At 32.2% G+C, this 22,349-nt stretch overlaps 3 protein-coding genes across 6 annotated transcripts; 2 read left to right on the top strand and 1 right to left on the bottom strand.

The window, feature by feature from the left end:
• The first annotated feature begins 47 nt into the window (after positions 1–47).
• LOC127069004 (uncharacterized) lies at positions 48–1,469 on the top strand. The gene is made up of 3 exons (XM_051005563.1): positions 48–368; positions 458–1,031; positions 1,088–1,469. The coding sequence occupies exons 1-3, from the start codon at positions 229–231 to the stop codon at positions 1,433–1,435; spliced, it is 1,062 nt and encodes a 353-aa protein (XP_050861520.1). The 5' UTR covers positions 48–228; the 3' UTR covers positions 1,436–1,469.
• Positions 1,470–1,727: 258 nt separating this feature from the next.
• On the bottom strand, positions 1,728–5,968 carry LOC127069003 ((Lyso)-N-acylphosphatidylethanolamine lipase). Of its 3 annotated transcripts, none has more exons than XM_051005560.1 (7): positions 5,814–5,968; positions 4,400–4,574; positions 3,612–3,682; positions 3,338–3,544; positions 2,852–3,181; positions 2,674–2,791; positions 1,732–2,600 (listed from the first exon to the last, which is right to left on the bottom strand). In XM_051005560.1, the coding sequence occupies exons 2-7, from the start codon at positions 4,501–4,503 to the stop codon at positions 2,174–2,176; spliced, it is 1,257 nt and encodes a 418-aa protein (XP_050861517.1). In that variant the 5' UTR covers positions 4,504–4,574; positions 5,814–5,968; the 3' UTR covers positions 1,732–2,173. The 3 variants fall into 3 exon arrangements, with proteins under 3 accessions (XP_050861519.1, XP_050861517.1, XP_050861518.1); XM_051005561.1 differs by having other exon boundaries at positions 4,400–4,571; positions 5,814–5,950; XM_051005562.1 differs by lacking the exons at positions 4,400–4,574; positions 5,814–5,968 and adding an exon at positions 4,002–4,324 and having other exon boundaries at positions 1,728–2,600.
• A 1,470-nt stretch (positions 5,969–7,438) lies between these two features.
• LOC127069002 (synaptic vesicle membrane protein VAT-1 homolog-like) lies at positions 7,439–22,271 on the top strand. Of its 2 annotated transcripts, none has more exons than XM_051005557.1 (8): positions 7,439–7,597; positions 7,825–8,167; positions 15,371–15,500; positions 15,600–15,815; positions 17,104–17,252; positions 17,330–17,489; positions 17,579–18,005; positions 18,082–22,271. In XM_051005557.1, the coding sequence occupies exons 2-8, from the start codon at positions 7,863–7,865 to the stop codon at positions 18,105–18,107; spliced, it is 1,413 nt and encodes a 470-aa protein (XP_050861514.1). In that variant the 5' UTR covers positions 7,439–7,597; positions 7,825–7,862; the 3' UTR covers positions 18,108–22,271. The 2 variants fall into 2 exon arrangements, with proteins under 2 accessions (XP_050861514.1, XP_050861515.1); XM_051005558.1 differs by having other exon boundaries at positions 7,453–7,597; positions 7,822–8,167.
• The last annotated feature ends 78 nt before the right edge of the window (positions 22,272–22,349 follow it).

The raw sequence follows: 22,349 nt of genomic DNA, 5'->3' as shown, positions 1-22,349 counted from the left end.
CGATATATCCTCACAAATCGATTTCAATCTTGAATATCCTCTAACGACAAAATAGATGAACTACTTTTGAAAATACTCACCTGATAATAGTATCGTTCTAATAGTATACGCGCGTGGATATGTATAAAACTCTCCTATATATAGTTCAAAATAGTTCAAATATTTATCTTTCTTTGATCATACACAATACTTTGAATTGATTATATATAAAATATAATTTAGTAAAAAATGTTAAAAAACATACGGATTTTTACAACGTCTTATATAGTGTGTAGGTCCATTTGTTCGAGTAGTACACTTTACAAAAGTTATGTAGTAAGAGAAAGTAAATTTATGACAAGGTTACTTAATAAAAGTGAACCTAAAAGGTAGAAGTTAAGTGTACATGTGGTGGAATTATTAACATAAGTAAAAATATTTATTAAGTTTTTCTAAAAATCTTTGTTTCGTCTCACAGAAAGTGGTATAATAATAATAATAATAATGCATCAGCTTCTTTGGATCTTTATATAAGTTCTCAGAAGAAACAACCCTCGATATATGTAAAGAGAAGGATAGATATACTTAACAAATTGTTTATGAAACATATAACTGAGTTAATATCAACTAGTGAAACTGCATCAGAATTGCTCGACCGTGGTGTTGAAGTAACATACGTGAGTATGACTTCAGATTATAAAATTCTTAATGTATTTTGGACATTTGAAAAGGAAAATGATAAAAATTGGCTAACAACAACCGAAAAAGTGTTGCAAAAATATTCATTTATTTTACGTCATGAACTATCACAACTCCGTGTCATCAATTATGTTCCTATTATAAACTTCGTCAAAGATATAATGGTTTCTAGAACAAAAGATATTGAAAAAAGATTTGCAATGCTTGACTTTGATAAAAATCATATAAAAACTGATGATAAAACTATACAATCAAATATTACTAATGATAATATGACTCATAATTTTCAAATTATGTTACCACAAATGAGGCATGATGTTCTAGGATTGGATCACCAAGGAATCATGTTAAAGGTATAATCAAATAGATAATACAATTAAATTCATATTATTGATTTATTCATTTGTAGATTAAAAATTCTATGTATAAATTAAAAAGTCAAAGCAAAGACAACACATCTAATACACAATCAGAACAAACAGTGCATCCTTTGTCTACTTCTCTTGATAATAAAGATATTCTTAAATACAAAAATCAGCAAGAATTACTTATTGAATTTTTGAAGAAGAGAAAGATAGAAGAAAAACGAAAATATAATTTGAAAAACGTTAAAAAAATGGTAAAAAATCCATTTTTAACACATGATGATGATAATGATGATGATAATGATGATAGAAATACAGAAATATACTGTGATGACAACTTTGAAAATACCTATAATGAAATCGATGAATATAATAATGATTTTAAAAAATAAAAATTTTAATAAAAAATAATAATCAATAAATTAATTGATATGTTCTTTTATTATTTTATATAAATATAATACTTAAGTAGAACATTTTAGTTATTTATACACAATAATTTAATTACATTATATAAATCTGTTAATCAACTATTGTACAATCAAAGAATACGAAAATCTTATTATCTAATAATCTTAGAATATTTTAATTGCTTTAATTGTACTTTAATTAATATTGTTAAAATTAATTCTTTTTTGTTAGAAAATTTCAATTGATAGAAATTGTTACACAATAGATAACATAAAAAACATTTAATGAAATAAATGTTATCAATATATTACACATGGATAGAAATTATCTTATTCAGAGAACTTTTAATTCCTCCTGAATGTATAACTTTTAAGAAGATCAAAATCAATTAAGTTACAATTCATTTTTTATCTAAACATATTGTCAAAATTGAAAAATAACCATCAAAATAAGTCAGATACATCAACACTGCTTTAATACGGAAGTATAATTAGAGAAATTTTTGAAAAATAGTATTTTAATGTAACTTTAAAAATATCCTATTTTTACTCGAATGATATAACTGTTATAATAACATTCAAATGCTGAGCACTATATAATATTTGCACATTTTTTTCTTAAATATTACATGTTAATACATGCAGGTCATGTACAATTCATATATGCATATGTGTACATAAAATCATAAAATTCTATTTTATAAAATAATAAAATATACATTAACTAGACCTTGGTCGTTGTGCATCTAATTCTTGTTCTTCATCTACTCTCTGAGGTTCAGACGTATTATTTTCAATCTTCAACAAATCATTATTTTCTATTGCGTATTTTGAACTTGTATGTATATGCGAATTTGATAAGGACTGAGTTGAATCGCTTAAAGTACATGCTTCCAATACGTATTTGTTAAAAATGTCGCTTTTATCAGCATAAACATGATGTCCTGCTCCTGTTATAACTTGTACATTAACATATGATGACAAACGAGATTGTTTGATAGCTTCGCCAGCCGAATTATCTACCCAAGAACGGCTGCCGTATAATAATGTTATCGGAATTTCTGGATTTAATTTATCCATTCGTTTCACAATAGGATGCTTTGCCCAACCAAAACCTTGCATCATAGCATGAAAAGCACTTTCACCACTAAAGAGTTAAAAAATGATAATTATTTAATAATTATTACATTAGTAAATATGGATTTTTATAAAAAACTTACGATGGAGTTTGGGCATTACATTGATGTATATATTGTGAAATTACTCCTGTATCGTCTTTCAATAATGAAGAAAATTTCTTAACTATGTCTGGCCTAGTTTTTTCAATAAGCCATTGTCCTGAAATACAAGAAGTGATTAGGTTAATATTTGTATACTTTATAAGTAAGGGATACTAACCAAATGGACCTGCGACTCTTACTGCCCATAGAGGATTTAAGGGCTGTACTACAAAAGCTATGGCTTTAACCCAAAGAGGAACATTTGCTTTTATTGCTACTTCTGAAGGTCTCTCTGGAAATCCCCATGGATCCGCAAGAATCAAGTGCTTTACTCTTTCTGGATGTTGCATAGTATAGGATGCAGCAAGGAAACCACCCATTGAATGTCCTAACAATACAAATTTTTCTAATTGCATTTCTCTCCTCCATTCTTCAATAGAACGAACTAATTGTTCCTCGGCTTCTTTTGCTTCTGAGCTAAAGACTGGCCTACTACTCCTACCAAAACCTGTGGAAATTATTATATTTGTTTTATTTACATTACGTTATATGATTATCATAAAATTAAGATTAAAATTGAATGATATTCAAATTCTATGTGTTAGTCTTAAGTGAATCATATATGTAATCCACATAATTATAGTATCTATAATTAATGTATTACCTAAAAGATCTATAGCGTATACTGGTCTTTGCGATGCAAGTGCGTCAAGATTTAAGCACCAAAGAGCTACACCTGCACCCAAACCATGTAAGAGGACAATAGGGGTTTTTGCCGATTCTTCATTCAAAGAAATAGTCCATATTTTATCAGCTGTACCTACTACAGGACCAATATCTACATACCATCCTCGGTATGCTGTTTTCAAACCTATTAAACATAAAATATTTCTTGTAATAAATTACTTTATTTTAATTATAAATTTTATCGTACTTACAAGAAAGTATTTTTTTCTCTGCAGCACGCAACATGGTTGAAGATGACCAGCTAAACCATCCCCAAAACCAGCTAATAGAGGAAACAAAATTATTTTCATGAAAATTAAATTACATAATTCGTTGGCAAAAGAAGGACTTTTTGAGTATATATATATGAGAGGAAGTAGCATCTATATACAAATTTAAATCTCAATGTTTATCTTATAACCCAATAACAAATATTTTCAAATTTTTTAAGTAAATGTATTGCAAAAGTCTAACCTAACACAAACTCAATTATAAAAGTATATAAATTATTATTAACATCTTTCTTATTAAACATCGATTATATACACATCAACGATAATAATAAAAATATAAACTCGAACACGTGTGTAAAAAATTCTCACCTTTATCTTCATATTTTAAAAATATAATTCAAATAAGGATTAAATCTATAATTCTTATATTTTATAATCTTACAATATAGGTAAATTATTTGATATTAAGATCATCTCTTATCATCCATCATATTTTAATCAAACATCGTATTTTATTAATGACAAAATCGATATTTTGCCATACTTATTCTGATTTTTTGGTATTAAATACGTAGATAGAAAATTATAATCGTGATGCGAAGTGTATTGATAGGTGACGTAATGTAAAATTTATTGCGTGATTATGTGCAAACGTGTATCATATATATCAACATAGTATACAGCTAAACGTGATAAGGTCTTATTCAAAGAAACATTCCGATTTTGACAGATCATAGAAAACAGAGCAGCATGATTGTTTCGCTCACCTTTTAGACTTGACAACTTCATGATCAGCCATAAGGTTGTTAACTGTACAATAATCGTTCGTCTCTATTCTCATAGATGATACTTCATCAATAAAAGCGTGCATAAACCTAACGCGTGTATACTTGAGTCTATTATCTAGTAGCTGAACACACTATACAAATCGTACGTCGTCTGCTGAAAAACAAATAAGTGGGAGAATCAGCTGATCGCTCATTGGTAGAATCATTTAGAGACATATCATTACGCGAAAAAAATTCGCCTTTATTCTTTAGAAAATAAACTAAAAATATTTTTATCTGTATATCAGTCATTGTTTCATTTATAGGAAATAGATAATGTTCTTTCACGAAAGAGAACATAACCTTGAATTTTGGAAGCATAGAAAAAAATTTGTTTACATTTTAAATTTTTGTTAAATAACAAAAATCTTTCATATACACATATATATATATGTGTGTGTGTGTGCAAACAATTATTTTTTTTAAATAAATATAAATGTAATTTTCACACGTAATAAATCTACACGATCATTACGTCATTGCGAATGGTTGCCTTCACCATGACATACATATTCACATTTTCAATGTTATTACTAAGTAATACCGCTACTTCACCAATTGCTATTTTTTTATACCGTTATAATATATTTATTTTTTTTTTTTACTGTAATAGTTTGCATTTACATATACACAAAAGCATTTGACGAACGTAGACGAATTGCAAAAACTTACTCGATTTTACGAAGTTTCACAGATGCAAATGACCTTATACGAATAAAAGTTAATTTCGATGAAATTCTTATCAATTGATTTTAGAATGATAATATCATCCAATTGTAATTATTATATTTGTGTGAAAACGAAATCCGCATGTACGAGCTAAATTATGACACAACCTTTGCTTTTAATCATTGATAAGAAAGTCTAAGCTCAAAGGTCGTATCTTTATACAATCGGCTTTTGAAATAAAATAAGAGGAATTTGATATCATCGTCTACGTTTTATCAGTATCATATTGAAAATCATTTCTTAGTATTATTTGAAAAAATCTCAATTCGCGAGCGCGCCTTTAATATTTACCGTACGTCACCGAACATGCCCGGAATCTACCGAGTACAATTTTGAACAAATTTCTGACACACATATTTACATTTAATAATTACAATTATTATTATTATTATTATTATTATATACATTTTGTTGTCTATTTATCAAGATCTCCAGTTAGTTTTACCTATTCTATTAGTTCTCCAGTGTATATTATATTATTATTCATTGATATTTTTCTCAAAACGAATATCCTTTTGAAGAAAAATTTTTTATTATAAATTATGTTTTTTTATGTTAATTTTTTTTACTGTTGAAATAAATCGATTTAAATGTACATGTATATAAAAGAAAAGGAAGAGCTTACCCATACTGTGATATCTCACTAATTTGAGCTCTGACTGTATACTTTTTGCTCTTGTACGACGCGAGCTATTCGTTTCAATCACCACATCCTCATTGTAGCATGCACGATTCTCATTATTCCGCTCAATCGTTTTGCGGTTTCAAAAATATACATACATTTATCGGTATTACAAAGTCTAACAGGTATCGTACGTGATACGAAATACATGTATGCATATGAATATATATATACATATATGTATATCCATATACATATACGCACATCCATATTGGATATATCTACGTATGTATGTACGTACGTACGTACGTACGTATGTATGTATGTACGTTGTATGTATGTATGTATGTATGTATGTATGTATGTATGTATGTATGTATGTATGTATGTATGTATGTATGTATGTATGTATGTATGTATGTATGTATGTATGTATGTATGTATGTATGTATGTATGTATGTATGTATGTATGTATGTATGTATGTATGTATGTATGTATGTATGTATGTATGTATGTATGTATGTATGTATGTATGTATGTATGTTGTATGTATGTATGTATGTATGTATGTAAGTATGTAATGTACGTATGTATGTATGTATCCAAATTTTATCGTTTTATGTACAGAAATTAATATTATAAATTTACTTATATTTCATAATAAAATTCGAAAACAAAGAATTGCTAGTTCTTTTTAGTTATGGCGTTTAAATTTGTAATATACGATATAACCTAAAAAAAGAAAAATGACATTTAGAATCATGACGCATTTCTAACATAAGAATAAATGTATTTACTAACATTACTTGTTCTTTGTTAGCATGTACAAAAGTTAATTCAACTAAAAAGTTAATACTTCTTCTTCGACGAATGTTACATTTTTGGTAACGAATATTTAATTCAGCAAAAGTACACACCCCATATATATATATATATATATACATATATATATATATATATATACATGAATTATAAAATATTAAAATTGAATTTTCATACACATGCTCGCTAAGCAGAATATTCTATCGACAAAACAACAATCGAAGTAAACTTAACATGGTATGCGATTCTAGCCAATTGATTTGTTTATCATTCAAATGAACATTAAAAAGTCCTTAAAAAATCCTTAAAATATTTACATCTAAAAATGTGTCATTTATTTGATAAATAGCAGTAATCGAAGAGGTTTTATCAAATAATTAATATCAAAGAATAAACATTTATAAGAAAAACTACAATATTAATTAAAATTGTCTAGAAAAGCAAAAATAGCTAAATATTTTAACGTGAACATCAACTGAAAAATAACGTGCATAGCATTGACAAAGGCTAATTATTATCAATCGAGTGTGAACTACTTTTCCGTGGTTCTCACTTCAATTTTCTTTCGTTACATTTTAGCGTTTAAGGTTATAAAACGATACGACGATAGCGACATAATTCGAGAAACCAATAAAGAAGCAGAGAGAGGCGTTAGCCGTAACAGAGAAACCAATAAGGAAGCAGGAAAAGGCGTCAGCCGCAATGTAACTGGTCAATAATGTGGGCCGATCATTTCGGCGAAGGGATTCGATAGGGCGAAGGAAATTCTTCGTTTGAATTGGTCGACGCGTTGCTAGGCAACACGAACGTCGTGCGCGTCACCGGGTGGCCAAACAGGACAGCCGGCCGGCCGGCCGGCGTACCCGGCGCCCGAACTCGCACGAAGCATTTCCTTCGGAGTAGCGCAAATCGGCGCAGAACGTCGTTGGCTCTCGTTGAGTGCAAACGCGCGCTTGTTAATTGGTGCGTAATATAGGTCTTTTTTTTAATACACCTACAGCGCCGGCAGGATAATAGTATTCTTTTCGCGTAGATATATATCTTACTCTTTATCACCCTTTCTCTCTTTCTCTCTCTTTCTCTTTTTCTCTTTCTTTCGTAAAGAATATATATTGAGACACGCTTTTTTCGAAAAAGAAAAGAAAGATTTAACGAATAAGGAGGAACATCCGAGTCTTCTTTCTCAGTAGGGTAGTAAATTGGAAGAGAGAAAGTAACAAGGAGAAAAATGGCAGAGGACAAGAACGAGACAAGCCCGAACGCTGAGGGTGAAAACCCGCAACAGGAGGCAACACCGCCCGCAAAGCAGGAAAAAGAAGAACCTAAGGAAACGAAGGAGGAAGAGAAAAAGGCCGAGGAGAATGGCGAGGGTGAAAAGGCGAGAGAGAACGGCGAGGAAAAGCCGACGCCAGAGCCGAAGGATATGCGAGCCATCGTGCTCAACGGTTTCGGGGGACTCAAAAGTGTGAAAGCTCTGAGAAAGCCCGAACCCACCCTTGGCGAAGGAGAAGTTCTCATACGCGTCAAGGCATGGTAAGTTATTGCTCATTTTTTTTTATCTATTTTCTTTTTTACTATATTTTCATGTATGTATTCCTCTATGATGTATTAAAGATCTTCATAATCGTACGTTCGCACAAACCTTTGTTCACGCATCAGTTCAAGAATTTTACATTTTAAACGAAGAGTAAATTTTGCTCAAGGACATTGACATAATATCGTCGTCATAAGATTTGAGATTACGTTCGATAATATTTAAATAACGATCTTAATTTTCTAAACAACGAATCTCATCCGGATAATTTCCCATACTTTCATGAGAAAGTAGACGAGGATCGTATTACTTTTGAAGCGTATTGGATCGTGTAACGAATCGATTTGAATTTTGGAAGGATCTCTAAGAATTGTCTAACGTATTTAATAGAAAAACGATGAAAGATAATCGAACGCGTTTGTAGCCATGTCGTGTGACTATGTACGAGGTTTCTTTGACCTTGGCCATGGAGCCGGCTTCTATCTCTCGAAAGCTTATACGCTCTTGGGAGCGTGGCACACCCACTCTCTCTCTCTCTCTCTCTCTCTCTCTCTCTCTCTCTCTCTCTCTCTCTGCCTCTCTCTGTCTCTCTCTCTCTTTCTCTTTCTCTTTCCGTCGATGGTGTACGCGCTGCCGCGGCCGGGGAGATCGTCAACGCCGTATTCAAAGGCGTGCGAGAGAGGACCTTTTCACGCGTGAGTCACGTTTCATAAAGGCGATTGGCATTGATGAGAAAATAGCCCCTCTATAGAAAGACATAATGCCGTTGCTGCCGATGCTGGCTCGAATAAATTCGTGTGTATGGCGGTGCCCTTCCGGACACGCCACGCCACCGGCAGCCGCCTTTCGACGATTCCAAACGTATGATGGACGCTCCTCGAATAAAATAAATTTGTATGAATTTTCTACCATATCGACGAATGTCATTTCGTCCTAGTCTTTTCTTCTTTCCCCGAACCCCTTTAAGATTCATTGAAATTTCCGATTATATATTTTTTTTTAAATCAACTAGCTGTTTTAATACTTGATGAATTTCACGGCTACAATTTCAGTTAGAATTCAACGTTGAACAGAAATCTTCGAAAAGAGGGATGATTTATTTTTATATCGTCGTATATGTATCGTCGACTGTCGAGGATGTTTTTTTCTTTTCCTTCTTTTTTCTGTCTTAAATAAACTTGGTTAGTCTTTTGAAAAGAAATGAAAGGAGCAGGAGGGAAGAGGAGCAAAAAAAGAGAAAACTTTATGAAAGGCAGAGTGAAAATCCTAAGGAGTACTCGCTCATATTAAATCGGAGGGAGCAGTACAACTCTTGGATGCTGAATGGCATCCGTTCAGTTTCCCATAATACGATATTAAAGCCTCATTAACTTGATAAGCCGAAGTAAGTCGAAGACATAATACAGCCTTTCATCTTTCTAATTTGTAAGGATAAAATAAACAATCTGAGGTTTCAAATATATTTTCAGATTTTTTCTTTTTTTTTTTTTTAACATCTTGCCTACAGTCATAATTCAACGATCATCGAAATTGTTCAAATAATTATAATTGATATGCTTGTAAATACGTATATGAGAATACGTTTAGATCAATCGATATCATATATAAGGGATAAATCGAGTTTTTCTCTTAACAAGATAAATTTTCAGTCAGCGTCATCCCGTGAAAAAAGGCAGACAAATTTTCGGACACCCTATGGGTGACGGAGGTCCTCCGTATCTTACTAAATGTGTGAGGTCTGTGTGTGTATTGTGCGCTCGTGTACCGATAGATCTATGGGATGTCCGTATTGATCGAACCACACCCGTGCTTCCTGCACCCCTCTTCGCACGCACGCGGTATACACGCACACGCGTGCGCAAGAGAAATCTTCTAATGAAACGCCATGACAGTTTCATGAAAGAACACGAATTTTACTATCTGCATTAGATTTTCGTCTCTATCGTTCATTTCCGTTATGCGACACTGCTCTACGGTTTTCTTTTTTTTTTCCCTCATTATATTATCTTTTTCATCGGTGTTTACGAAGAAAAGAAAATATAAAAGAAGAAAGGAAAGATATATAGATAAGAAATGTACGAGAAAAATAAATATTTCTTAGAAAACACAAACCTCGACAAAATCGTTTTCTGATCGTTTTTATATTTTTATTTACATCGGAAATGTCGTCATCGTACATTCGGTCTTATTTCGTGATCCGATAAAATACTTTCAAAGGATTCGCATACTTATATAAATAACATTGTGAGAGTAAATACGCGATCGAAGCGTATTTATTGCGACGTATGTTCATTACAGGGATAAACGACGAGGTCAAGCAATTTTTCCGTTAAATCCCCTTCGTCTTCGATTTATCTTGAGTAATATCCAACGACGATGATATTACTCTCGCCACACCCAGTACTGAGGGAACGAAAAGAGAGGGTTGATCAATGTATTTCTAAATAATTATATATTGAAACAAATACTTTAGATAGATACAGGAAAGGATCAATAATTTTTGTCAGAAGAAAAAAAAGTTTTCGAATACCGTAAATAGTATTGGATCTACGTATACAGAGTATTTCATTTTTATCGATCCGTAAATGGGATTGAAAAATATCAGGAAAAACGTGAAAAAAAATTATTGCTATTAATGATTCGAAATCATGAACGTGAGAGAATAATTAAATTCAGAAAAAATTTTGGTATTTCTTGTATTATCATAAATAATTTCAGTTTCTATAGATCGAATAAAACGAACCATTCTATATAAGTATGTATCTTATATTCTCCGATATTCCGTTTCTGCATGCATGAGTCAATTAATTGTTCTTCTATTTGAGGTTATCGTGCAGGTTACGGAACGCTTTCTCTCTCTCTCTCTCTCTCTCTCTCTCTCTCTTTCTCTTCATACTCTTATTTTGCCTCTTCGTTATTGTACTCCTCTTTTTTATCTCTTTCTCTTTTTTTCTTGCTAATAATAAATGATATTAGCCACTCTTACGCATCGTATATGCTCGATATTGCAAAGTGACTCAGATCTTATCAATTAAATTATCTCTAGAAAATGATTAATCCAAAAAGGAAGGACTACTGTATATTTTACATATACAATTGAATACGAGCGCGTTGTTTAATGAAAAGGAAAAGGGTATGTTAAAAACTTATCTAAATCTTTCGGATTGATATGCCAAAATACATAATTCTATTGACATATGTAAGGATTATGACTAATCAATAATAATATTATTACCAAATGAAATGACTCGTTATTTATTCGTTTGATTCAGTATTGAAATGATTTTCCAAGCGAAATCTGTTTGATATAAAATTGATGGATTTTTGTATTATATGTATGCATGATTTGAAAAAGAATTTATTCGAAATGGTCTAGTAGATTGTTACTGACTCATCCTGTGTATATTTTCTCTCTCTCTTTCTCAGTGCTTCCACTCTCGGAAGTTGGAAACAAACTACATATATATCTATACATATATATACAATATATATATATACCTACACTCGCGACATATGAGTCAGAAAAAGAACATCGTGCGTGTTCAGCCGCGCAGCTGCTGTCTTACCGTTTCGATTCTTTGTTTTCCGCGTAACGGCGTTGCTTCGTCGCGCCATCCCGTGTATTATGTTGTGTTCGATATTTTGCAACTCCTTATATTTTTATTTTTTTATTTTTTTTTATATTTGTTATTTTTTAAAAATTTCGCTCAAATACAATAGTAAACATTTTATTGTGTATCGTTGAAACTACTTATATAGAATCATAAGTATTTATTATGTTATCCTTCTCTTTAATTTCACTGTCTCTATTTTGTTTTCAATGGCTTCAACACATGTACACAGATAGATAGACACAATGAGAGAATAAAATGCGGAGATCACTTATAGAGCGATAAAAAGTGAGAAAGAACTATTCTATATCAGTTTTTTCTTTCACCATCTTTGTCTCTCTCTCTCTCTCTCTGTCTGTCTGTCTGTCTGTCTGTCTGTCTGTCTGTCTGTCTCTCTCTCTCTCTCTCTCTCTCTCTCTCTCTCTCTCTCTCTCTCTCTCTCTCTCTCTCTCTCTCTCTCTCTCTCTCTCTCTCTCTCTCTTTCTCTCTCTCGATGTCTTCCGAATCGTTTGAAAACAATTGATAACTCTTCGAGATGTTGTCGACGAGGTCATTTATCGCACGCTCGTGAATTATTATTACCCATATTATGTATTTACGGAGGCTAAGACTTTTTATGTACGTATATGTACGCATATTTATGTAAACAGTATGCACGAAAAAAAATTTGCGTGTGAGAAAGTTTCTTCGTTTATCGCCGAAGATTTTTCTTTGTTCTGATCGAACTTTCCAACGTTTCTCAGTCAAATTTTGCAAAAATAAAACAATGATCTTTTCATTAAATATCCAATATAAATAATTAACTGTAGTCTCTGGCAGGATAATTATTGAAAAGCTGCTTATTTATAAGTACTTGTAATGACAATGAAACTATATTTATATGCATATAGACGGTACGTACATACATATGTACATACATTACATATATATATATATATATAAGCGTACAAAGTGATTAATCCTTGTTGTCATCTTTTCTACTCGGTTAATCCGTAATATCGAGCGATAATTCTTATCGCGACTTTCTTACATCCAACCTCCTTTGTATTTTCGCTTTTATTTTTATTACTTTTAATACATCTGCGTTATCGTCGATATTTATGTTAGACGACGAATCGCATAATATTCATTTTCTTTCGATCTTTTGTTGTTTTTCTTCTTGTTAATTTGTATATTAAAAAAGAGGAGAATGTTAAAATATTCTTATTTCAAGGTCAGTATATCCTGTTTATATACTATGTGTACATATATGTGTACATTATATATATGTGTGTGTGTGTGTGTATACATATATTACATAGAATAAATAAGAAAGTTGGAACAACAGACGGTTGGCTGGTATTTAAAAGTTCGACAAAGTTCATTTATGCGGTCGACTACACGTTAACATATATAACATCTTGAAGATGCTAAACGTTATTAAACAATGTTTTCACTCATTGAAACGTTATTTTTATCTTTAAAAATATTTAATAATTCAATTTTTCGATAATTCGAATGAAAGGTAATTGTAAACCTTAAAAACCGATACTTTAATCATTCGGTACACGAGTTTATGATCCCCGTATACTAAGAAATAATAATAACAAAGAGTCAGTCTTCCTGAGAATCATTGTAGATAATGATAAAGAGGAATGATCTTGTTTGGTAAAAAATGAAGATGATCCAAAGAACTCTTCAATGAATAATAATCTATTAACTTCTCGTAAAAACTTTTTGGAGAGACGGTGTGGCTTGATCGATTAAATAATTTTTTTTTTCCCCAAAGATAATCCCGACGGAATCATACGTAATAATAGCAGCCACGCGTATACACAGACATTTTTGCTGGGGGCCTAATTGTCGGTCTCTCTCTCTCTCTCTCTCTCTCTCTCTCTCTCTCTCTCTCTCTCCTCGAGTCACGCGAGATTCGCGCGTTTGATTTCGCTTTATGACTTCGCTGGCGCCCGAGTGTCTTCTTCGTTGATCGATCGATATAAATAAGATGCTTTTGTATTTCTATACACGTGGATGAGAGATGGTACATTTGTCAACGTAAGTTCAACATAGAGTAAAAAAAAAAAAACGGATATTTTAATTTTGATAAAAAAAAAAAAAAAAAAAAAAAAAAGAATTTTCTATTTGTACTAAAAGTTAAAGTTCAAGAAAATTATTTAGCTCGTTTATAACGTTTCATTCGAGGGTTGGTAGAGAATATTGAAAGGAACGAACGATATGTTTAACTATGACCCTCCATTGCGGTGCATGCGTCATCGTCAATGTCGTTATTGTCGTGTCGTCGCCATATCTTTATAATACAATCGTTTTCTCACTAAAAACGAAGAAAATCCTTGCCAAAGCTTCAAATTCAAAAAAAGTTATATATTCTTATTGTTACATATTTATTTTTCCAAAACATTTTGCAATAATATATTTTCGCATATCGGCCATCACACGACCCGCAAGAAATTCGTGTCATATAAGTAGCTTTGAAATTTAGCGCGGTTATCTGTTCGCGAACGATAATGGCAATTGGGTCGAAGCGTTGGATGGAATTTCATTATGTTAAATCTTCTTCGTATTATCTTATTAGGCTGAAGAATGCTTCCGTTCTTTTGTAACCATCTACTGACTCTTTTAAGTACGAATTACGAAATGATCGTCCATTGTTTTTCTAAAGAGGATATCCATGGCAGATAAACCATTTTAAAGGTAGACTAACAATAACTCCTCGATAGAATAACAATAGGAGATGAAATTTTTAAAAAAGTTAAAAGACAATTTCATGCGTGTTCTCAAAACTCAATTATTCTATTTGTTTCCACCAGTGTGTGTGTGTGTGTGCGCGCGCGCGTGTGACCACATTTCCTTTACGTCACGAAAATCATATCGACAAAATACAAGGACGTTTGGACTTTCTCCTTTCTTATCTTTTTTCTTTTCTACCAAAGAACAATATTCTATTAAAATGACAAGAAATTATGAGATTCTTATCGTATGCAAGTAAAACCTGTATATACATATGTAGATCGTACGAAAAAAAAAAAAAAAATGATAATTTAATTCCGAGTAGAGAGGTGGAAGCGGTCAGAAGTGTCGCATTATTTATTTAGTTCCTTGGCAATGCGTATCTTTCCGTTAAGCATATAGTCGTTCAATAGTCGCGTCGACATAGGGAGCGAGCGTCCAAGTTGCGTGAGACGCCAGGCGTCGGTCTAGGCATCCTGGCGCCTTCGATATACCCTTCGTTCTTTGTCGAAACTCCATAGCGTGGTGTGTTTCACGTGGCGAAACGATCATGGTACCCCTACTACTATTACAACTACTACTACTATTACCGCTACGAACGGTACCACGTTTATGCGACAGTACCAGCCTTAAGCGCTTTCTATTTCAAGTACCTTATCCGCTCTTCTTTATCCTTTTTCTTTCTCTCTTTCTCCCTCCTCTCCCATAATTATTTTTTTTATATATCTACTAATAAACTACAGTAAATAAATGTTTAATATAAATTTCAGAAATATTGAAAATCATAAATGTATTATCGAGACTTCATTGAAAAGAGATAATATCTTTATTCTAATCTCAATGGGTAATTGTACTTGGTTACAGTGGTCTAAACTTTCAAGATTTAATGGCACGCCAAGGTGCGATCGATTCACCCCCAAAAACACCCTTCATTATGGGATCAGAGTGTGCTGGAGATATCGAGCAAGTTGGCGAAGGAGTTGAGAATTTTAAAGTAAGTATTTCCAAGTATTTAATAACCACGCACACACACGCGTGCGCGATTATCATGCTATTATACACGGAACTGTTTTCATTTCTGTCTCTCTTTCAGGTGGGTGACAGAGTCGTTGCATTACCTGATCATAAAGCATGGGCTGAATTAGTAGCCGTCCCGGCGACGTCTGTTTTTGCATTGCCACCTGGCATGAGTTACTTGGATGCGGCTGCTACTACTATGAATTACACCGTAGCGTACATCTTACTTTTCGAACTGGCCAATCTAACGCCTGGAAAGTCGCTTTTGCTGCACAGTGCCGGTGGTGGCGTTGTAAGTATTTCTCATTATCATCGTAATCAGCTGTGTTTAAATATATTTTGTCAAGTTTCGGAAAACACCAATTAGCCAGTACAATGACAATGAGTTTCTGCCTAATGAAGTAAGCAAAAGTACAACTATATTGAATTATTCTTTTTAATTTGAATTACAAATGACTAGAAACTGGAAGATAAAAGCCAATATTTAAAAGAAAAGAAAAATAAAAAATATATAATTAAATCTACTCCTTATAATTCCAATAGTTCTTCTCATCCTCTATCTATCTAATTCTCTCCCTCTCTCCCTAGCTCTTCTAGCTTTTTTAGCTCTAGACATTAGGGAAGGAGAGGATAGAAACGTCGGGATCAATACAATTCAACAGGTTATACCTGAGGCCAACTACGGCGGCAACGTAGTAGTAGTAGTCGCGTACTGCTAGAAGTCGAGAAGATGAAATCTATGGGGATGCTGGTCGAGATCGTACGGGGTGTGAGGGTTGCCAGGCAACCCTTCTCTCTCATCGACCACTGTCGTGAGCCGCGCCCGTCTGAGACCGCACTACCACTATCACACCACGTGTTACCCTTAAGCCTCCTTCACAACGCTTTTACCGTCCACGTGTACGATATGTTCTCTTTTATTCCAGTTACATGAGACATTGAAAATCATTTATTAATCGTTTAACAGATTCCATCCATAAAACTTCGAATTAATCAAATGTACAATTATATATTATTAACAAAAATATTTTTTTTTCTTTTTTTTTCATCACAGTATAATCTGTATTTACAGCAATAACTTTATCATTGTTAATGAATCTTTTTATAATCTGGCAATGTTTTAAAATATTGTTAAGAATATTATACCTTTCTTTTAATGAGCGCTTCTATGGGGTTGATCAAAGATGCGTAATTGAGAGCAAGATTTAAAATTCTGGGTTGTGGGTTCTCTCTCTTTCTCTCTCTCCCCCCTTTCCCCCTCTCTCTCTTTCATATCGTTTTTTTTACTCATTCGTCCTCAAGTCCCTTGGCCTCGGCTTGTCTCCTCCTCGCATCGGTTGTCGGGTATCGAATTTTCAAGAAGGGCGGAGAGCAACAGAATGCGAAGAGCTTCTCGATTCTTGGAAATAATGAATGCTTGTTCTGTTGACAAACCTGAAACAGCTTTACTAAAATTTTATTGTCCGTTGTTCTTTCGTTGATTTATGTCGAGTTTTGACATAAATGAGCTGAGTACGGAACTTTATTTTTTATCTATTAAATCGTTTCCCATCTAATGGATTACGATGATTAAATTTTAGGGTCAAGCTGTGGTCCAACTTGCTAAGACTGTGAAAGATGTAACCATTTTTGGTGTCTGCAGCAAGTCAAAGCACGAGGCTCTTAAATCATCTGGCACTATAGATTATTTGCTGGAAAGAGGCACAGATTATAGTAACGAAGTCAGAAAGTAAGAAGATTTATATAAGATGAATAATCATAAAACTGCTAGAAATGAAAAAATGTATTATTTGCTGTTTTCTTCAGAATTTCATCCGAAGGCGTAGATATAGTCTTGGATTGTTTATGCGGCGAGGAATGTAACAAGGGATATGCTCTCTTGAAACCTATGGGAAAATATATTCTGTATGGTTCTAGTAACGTCGTAACCGGCGAAACAAAAAGCTTTTTCTCGGCGGCACGATCGGTTTGTAATATCTTCTTTTGAAATTGATTTAGGATTTAAAATAGTAGACAGATAGAATTTTTAATTAATATATTGTATTGTTTTCATAGTGGTGGCAGGTAGACAAAGTTTCTCCCATAAAGTTATTCGACGAGAACAAAACGTTGTCCGGCTTGAATCTTCGTCATTTAATGTATCAACATGGTGGCCATGCGTATGTCCGTCGAGCTGTTAATCAAGTATTCTCATTGTGGAGTGAGGGTAAAATAAAGCCTGTGATGGATTCAACATGGGCTCTTGAGGATGTGCCCGAAGCAATGCAGAAGATGCACGATCGAAAGAATATAGGAAAAATTGTACTCGATCCGAGCTTGGAACCGAAACCAAAACCAGCTACGCCAGCGAAAGGAAAAGCAAAAGATAAGAAGGCTACCAATCAAGAAGAGAAGAAAGCATCGAGTGTGGAATCTGAGGAAGGTGAAAAGAAAAAAGAGCCTGAATTGACAAACGGAACATCTGAGGATAAGTCTGATAGTGGTAAGTAATCGTAAATTCTTTTTAAAAATAAATTAGGAACAGTCAAATAAATACAAACGTATCCTTACTTTTTCAGACTCGAAGGAAAAAGAATCAAGCTGAATTGTCGGCTCTAGCTAATCATAATAAAAAAAAGGAAAAAAAAAGAAAAAAAAGGGAAAAAAAAGAAAAAAAATTGTCATTTATGAGAAGCAAGAACTTTCACCGATGTATCAAGAAACCCATATTGTTACTGTCTGACGAAAAAAAAAGAAAAAAATAATTTAATTCGACTTCTATATTACTTGCATGCAGTTTGATGAAACGATATAACGTAATCGGAGGTCATGATTCTCGAACTCAAGACTTAGGAACAAAAGAGTAAGTTTTCTCGATTAAAGAAAAGGATCGATAGTAGATGTAAGTTGTTAACGAATCGTCGGACATTATCAATTTTCATTATAATAATTTAGATAAGTTATTTTTAATAAGTTACGTTCGAAGTGACGGATATGAAATTATTTACATTATTTTTTATTTTTTATATTTTTTCTTTTTTCTTTTTTCCTTCTTTTTCTTTCTCTTTTTTTTTAAGAAAAAAAAAAAAACTGCTTAATATATCTGTTTTATTAAACATTGAAAGTTCATAAGGCTAATAATTGATACAGAAACGTCAACAATCACCTAATTATATTGGAAAAAAGTATAAAATGGGAACAACAAAAATAGAAATATCATTTTGACGCGGTCCACTAATAGTTTACAATCGCTAGATATATTTATCTTTATCCTTTAACACTGGCCGAACAGTTTAGTTCGTACAGCACAAAGTAGCCATTAGTTACTCGTTAAGAGAAAGGTTTGATAACCTGAATCATCTCTGTGATTATTTTAGTATGTTCGTGTAATGTATTTTATGCGTACTTACCAAAATACTCCAGGTCTCTCATAATTATAAAAATGGAATTCATTAGAAACATAAATATTCTAATCTTATTTCTATTATTGACTGTCCAAATGAAATAATATAGTAGTCAGTTTTTGTATTTTATATCGTTTTTATATTCTGATTTTACATGTTTTTCTATGTATAATTTTAATTTAATGGGATATGTTTATTTATTCTGGTTTGTTGAGAGACCTATATAAAGTTACATTGAAGAAAAAATAGTAACACGGAGTTAGTTACATTATATATTCATGCCAATTTTATCGCTCTAATTTTATTATATTGACCATGGTATTGTAAAGAAGGAAACAAACAAAAAGAAACTTATTTATCTTTTATTATGTCTTATTATCTACTTGATTATTTATTGATAAAGGAAAGTGCACAACTATCTGAATATGTGTAAACAAAAGATTATTAAATTTTGATAATGTCTCGAAATCTTTGAAATATATCTGCTGGTGCAACCAAATATCAAATTGACTGCTACTGGAGAGTTAAAAAAAGGAAATGAAAAAAAAGAAAACGAGAAGTCACATAAATCATTTTTCAAAGAAATTGTGGTAACTCTTGCAACGATTTTTCAACGACCTATTTTTGATAATAATTTTTAAATGCCTGCGTTTTTTAAACGAAATACAGATCAATAAATCCGAGCTCAGACGCTCATAAAGTATTGGAAAGGAAGTCTTAGAGTTGCCTTCCATCAATTTCATTCGTATCAGTCAGGATGTGTAGTTTTTGTACCAATACAAGTATTGTATCATCAATACTAATTTAGATTTACTATTCAGAATGTTACTTGCTAGCTAGAAATTTCTCGATCTATTTAATAAGATAAAAAAAGAAAAAAAAATGAAAAGAAAAATACTGCTTTATAATATGCAATAATAATAATACATGATAATTCAAAAAAGTTAGTTGAAAATACTTCTTTATTTTATGCAAATTTTTCAATTTCAAATAAATTTCTCATTATTTAGCGAATAATTAGGAAACTTGTAGATTTTTGAAATAGATATTTAATGACAAATTTGTTGCCGTTAAGCGTGCAAGGAACGACGTATTCGTCAAAATGAGAGAAAGAGAGAGAGAGAGAGAGAGAGAGAGAGAAAGAGAGAAAGACATTTCTTCGAACGAGAAAAAGAAAAAAAAAATCTGTATACAGCGAGAATGTTCATGAAATTGTATGATTTGTCGATCCTTTGAAGCTTCTCCGGAAAGCTTTAAATTATAACCAGCTTGCTTTTATTTAACAAAACGTACGGCCTTTAATGTTTACGTAAGGATACTTGCTATTGTAAGATCTATTACGAATGAAAAAATCCTCGTAATGATATTAAAGAATAGAAAAGAAAAGAAAAGGAAAAAATTAAAAAAAAAGTTAAAAAAATAAACCGAGAAAGAAAAAGATTAGGTTCGTCGAAGAATTTCTCGAACGAAATGTTACTCGAAATGAAAAAAAGGAACATGTTTGATGGAAAAAAAAACAAAACAAAAAAATGCATATCTTTCCGAAGCGTTTCGAACCATTTCACTCGATTGGTTCCGCTCTAGGATTTGATACTAATCACTGTATACCGAGATAATCTGTATTATACTAATCGCTATCGAAAAATTACGAGTTTATATACCGAGGATATCGTTCCGACTTTCATCGCTAGAAATAGGGAAACGTAATAGTGACTAAAAAAAAGAAAAAAAAAAATTTTTCTAGTATCAATACTGCCGTATCAAAAAATCTCTTGGTCCAAAATTACATCGTATATTATATATTATCAATTACCTTTACTCGTGAGAAAAAGTGTGTATCGATTATGAATGAAGAAGAGAAGAAGAAGGAAAGAAACAAAAAAAAGGAGCTAAGAAACTTTAAATATGGGTGCATATTTTGAGACGTCTTTTAAAAAAAATAAAATAAAAATAAAAAGAAAGTAAGAAGAAGAACACATCTCACATCCGTTTCGACGTGACGCAACGATGTTACGCGATATATTCATACGAAAAAGAAAATACCAACAATAACATGATGTAATATTATCGCATAAACAAAACGTATGAGGAATACACACATCACATTGTATATTTTACGTAAGGCTTTAAATGTTTAATCAAATAACTCTATTATATTATAATATATCTATATATTTGTATCGATGGTTTTTCCCGCCCTATTTGATTTTAGAGTTTAGGTCTCTATGTCACGAGAGAACGTCAAAATGCAAGTGTTTAGTGGCACACTGAGGAACCCCTCCCGAATAAAAAGAAAAAAGGACTTATTTCGATGAGTAACAATAAATTGTAATATTGTGATTGCAATGTTTGTTGTGAGCGGTGCGATGAACGTAATTAGGACAGAACTTAATGAATTTCGCGTGTCACGAGTCCTCAGATTGGGCTAAGCAAAGCAGTAGTAACGTTTCGGAAGCTTTAGAAGCTTCTCGTTAGATGTCGTTTATAATTCTTATTGAAAATACGCGCGAATTATGAACAAGATCTATTCTCCGACTTGTGCTCGATTATTTTGTCGACCGAAGGATGATAAAAATTTTCTTTCTCAATTTTCTTTCTTTTTTCCCTTTTTTTTTTTAAATTCTTCGGTATTATAATCGAGTGCAAGTTAATTAGAATCAACAATAGAAAGTAGTTGATTAGAAATGCAGAGACACGTTTGAAAGCAGATAACCGAACTGATTATTGGTAATTTGCTTTCATTTTCATCGTAGAATCACTTGTAAATCCTTTTTTAGACATTCTTTAAAAATTTCATCATTTCATTTATCTAGATATTATTTTTAATATAATTGATACGTCAGGACGTATATAATAAAATTTGTTGTTGAGCATAGTCCTAGGAAAATCCGTACCAAGGACATAAAAATTTGCTATGCTCTAGTCATAATTTGTCCTTTGAAATTCAGTATGAATAATAAGGGGTTCATCAGCGATAGGTCTTATATTATTTAAGAAAATTTCGTTAAATAGGGCGCAATGCGTTATATTTTATCTCAAGAGAGAAAGAGAGGGAGAAAAAAAGAAAGAGATAGCAACATCGAAAAGAGAGTGTAGGACCTACGATTTCGCAAACGTGATACATTATAATTATGTGTAAAATTGTAAAATTCGTCGCGATAGTACGGGCAAGATCAACGTGCTTTCTTTTTTCTTGAGTGATTATTATCCTTTATCAGCCATAATTTCTCTAAACGATGGAAACGCACTCAGCAAGGGAAACGCGTTTTTCGCCCGTTCGTCGCTAGCTTGATATATAGATTGTATTTTTGGCTTATTATTGTAAGACTGACTATGTTGCTATATTAAAGATTGCTTCAAAAATATTTACGACTTTCTCCCTCCCATCAAATTGACCTCGTCACTATACTCCTTATTCAAAGACAAGATCAACAATGTTGAAA

This window comes from Vespula vulgaris, chromosome 14 (genome assembly GCF_905475345.1).
Source record: "Vespula vulgaris chromosome 14, iyVesVulg1.1, whole genome shotgun sequence".
NCBI lineage: Eukaryota > Metazoa > Arthropoda > Insecta > Hymenoptera > Vespidae > Vespula > Vespula vulgaris.
Note: the sequence above shows the minus strand (reverse complement) of the source record. Positions and strands in the feature narration are given on the sequence as shown.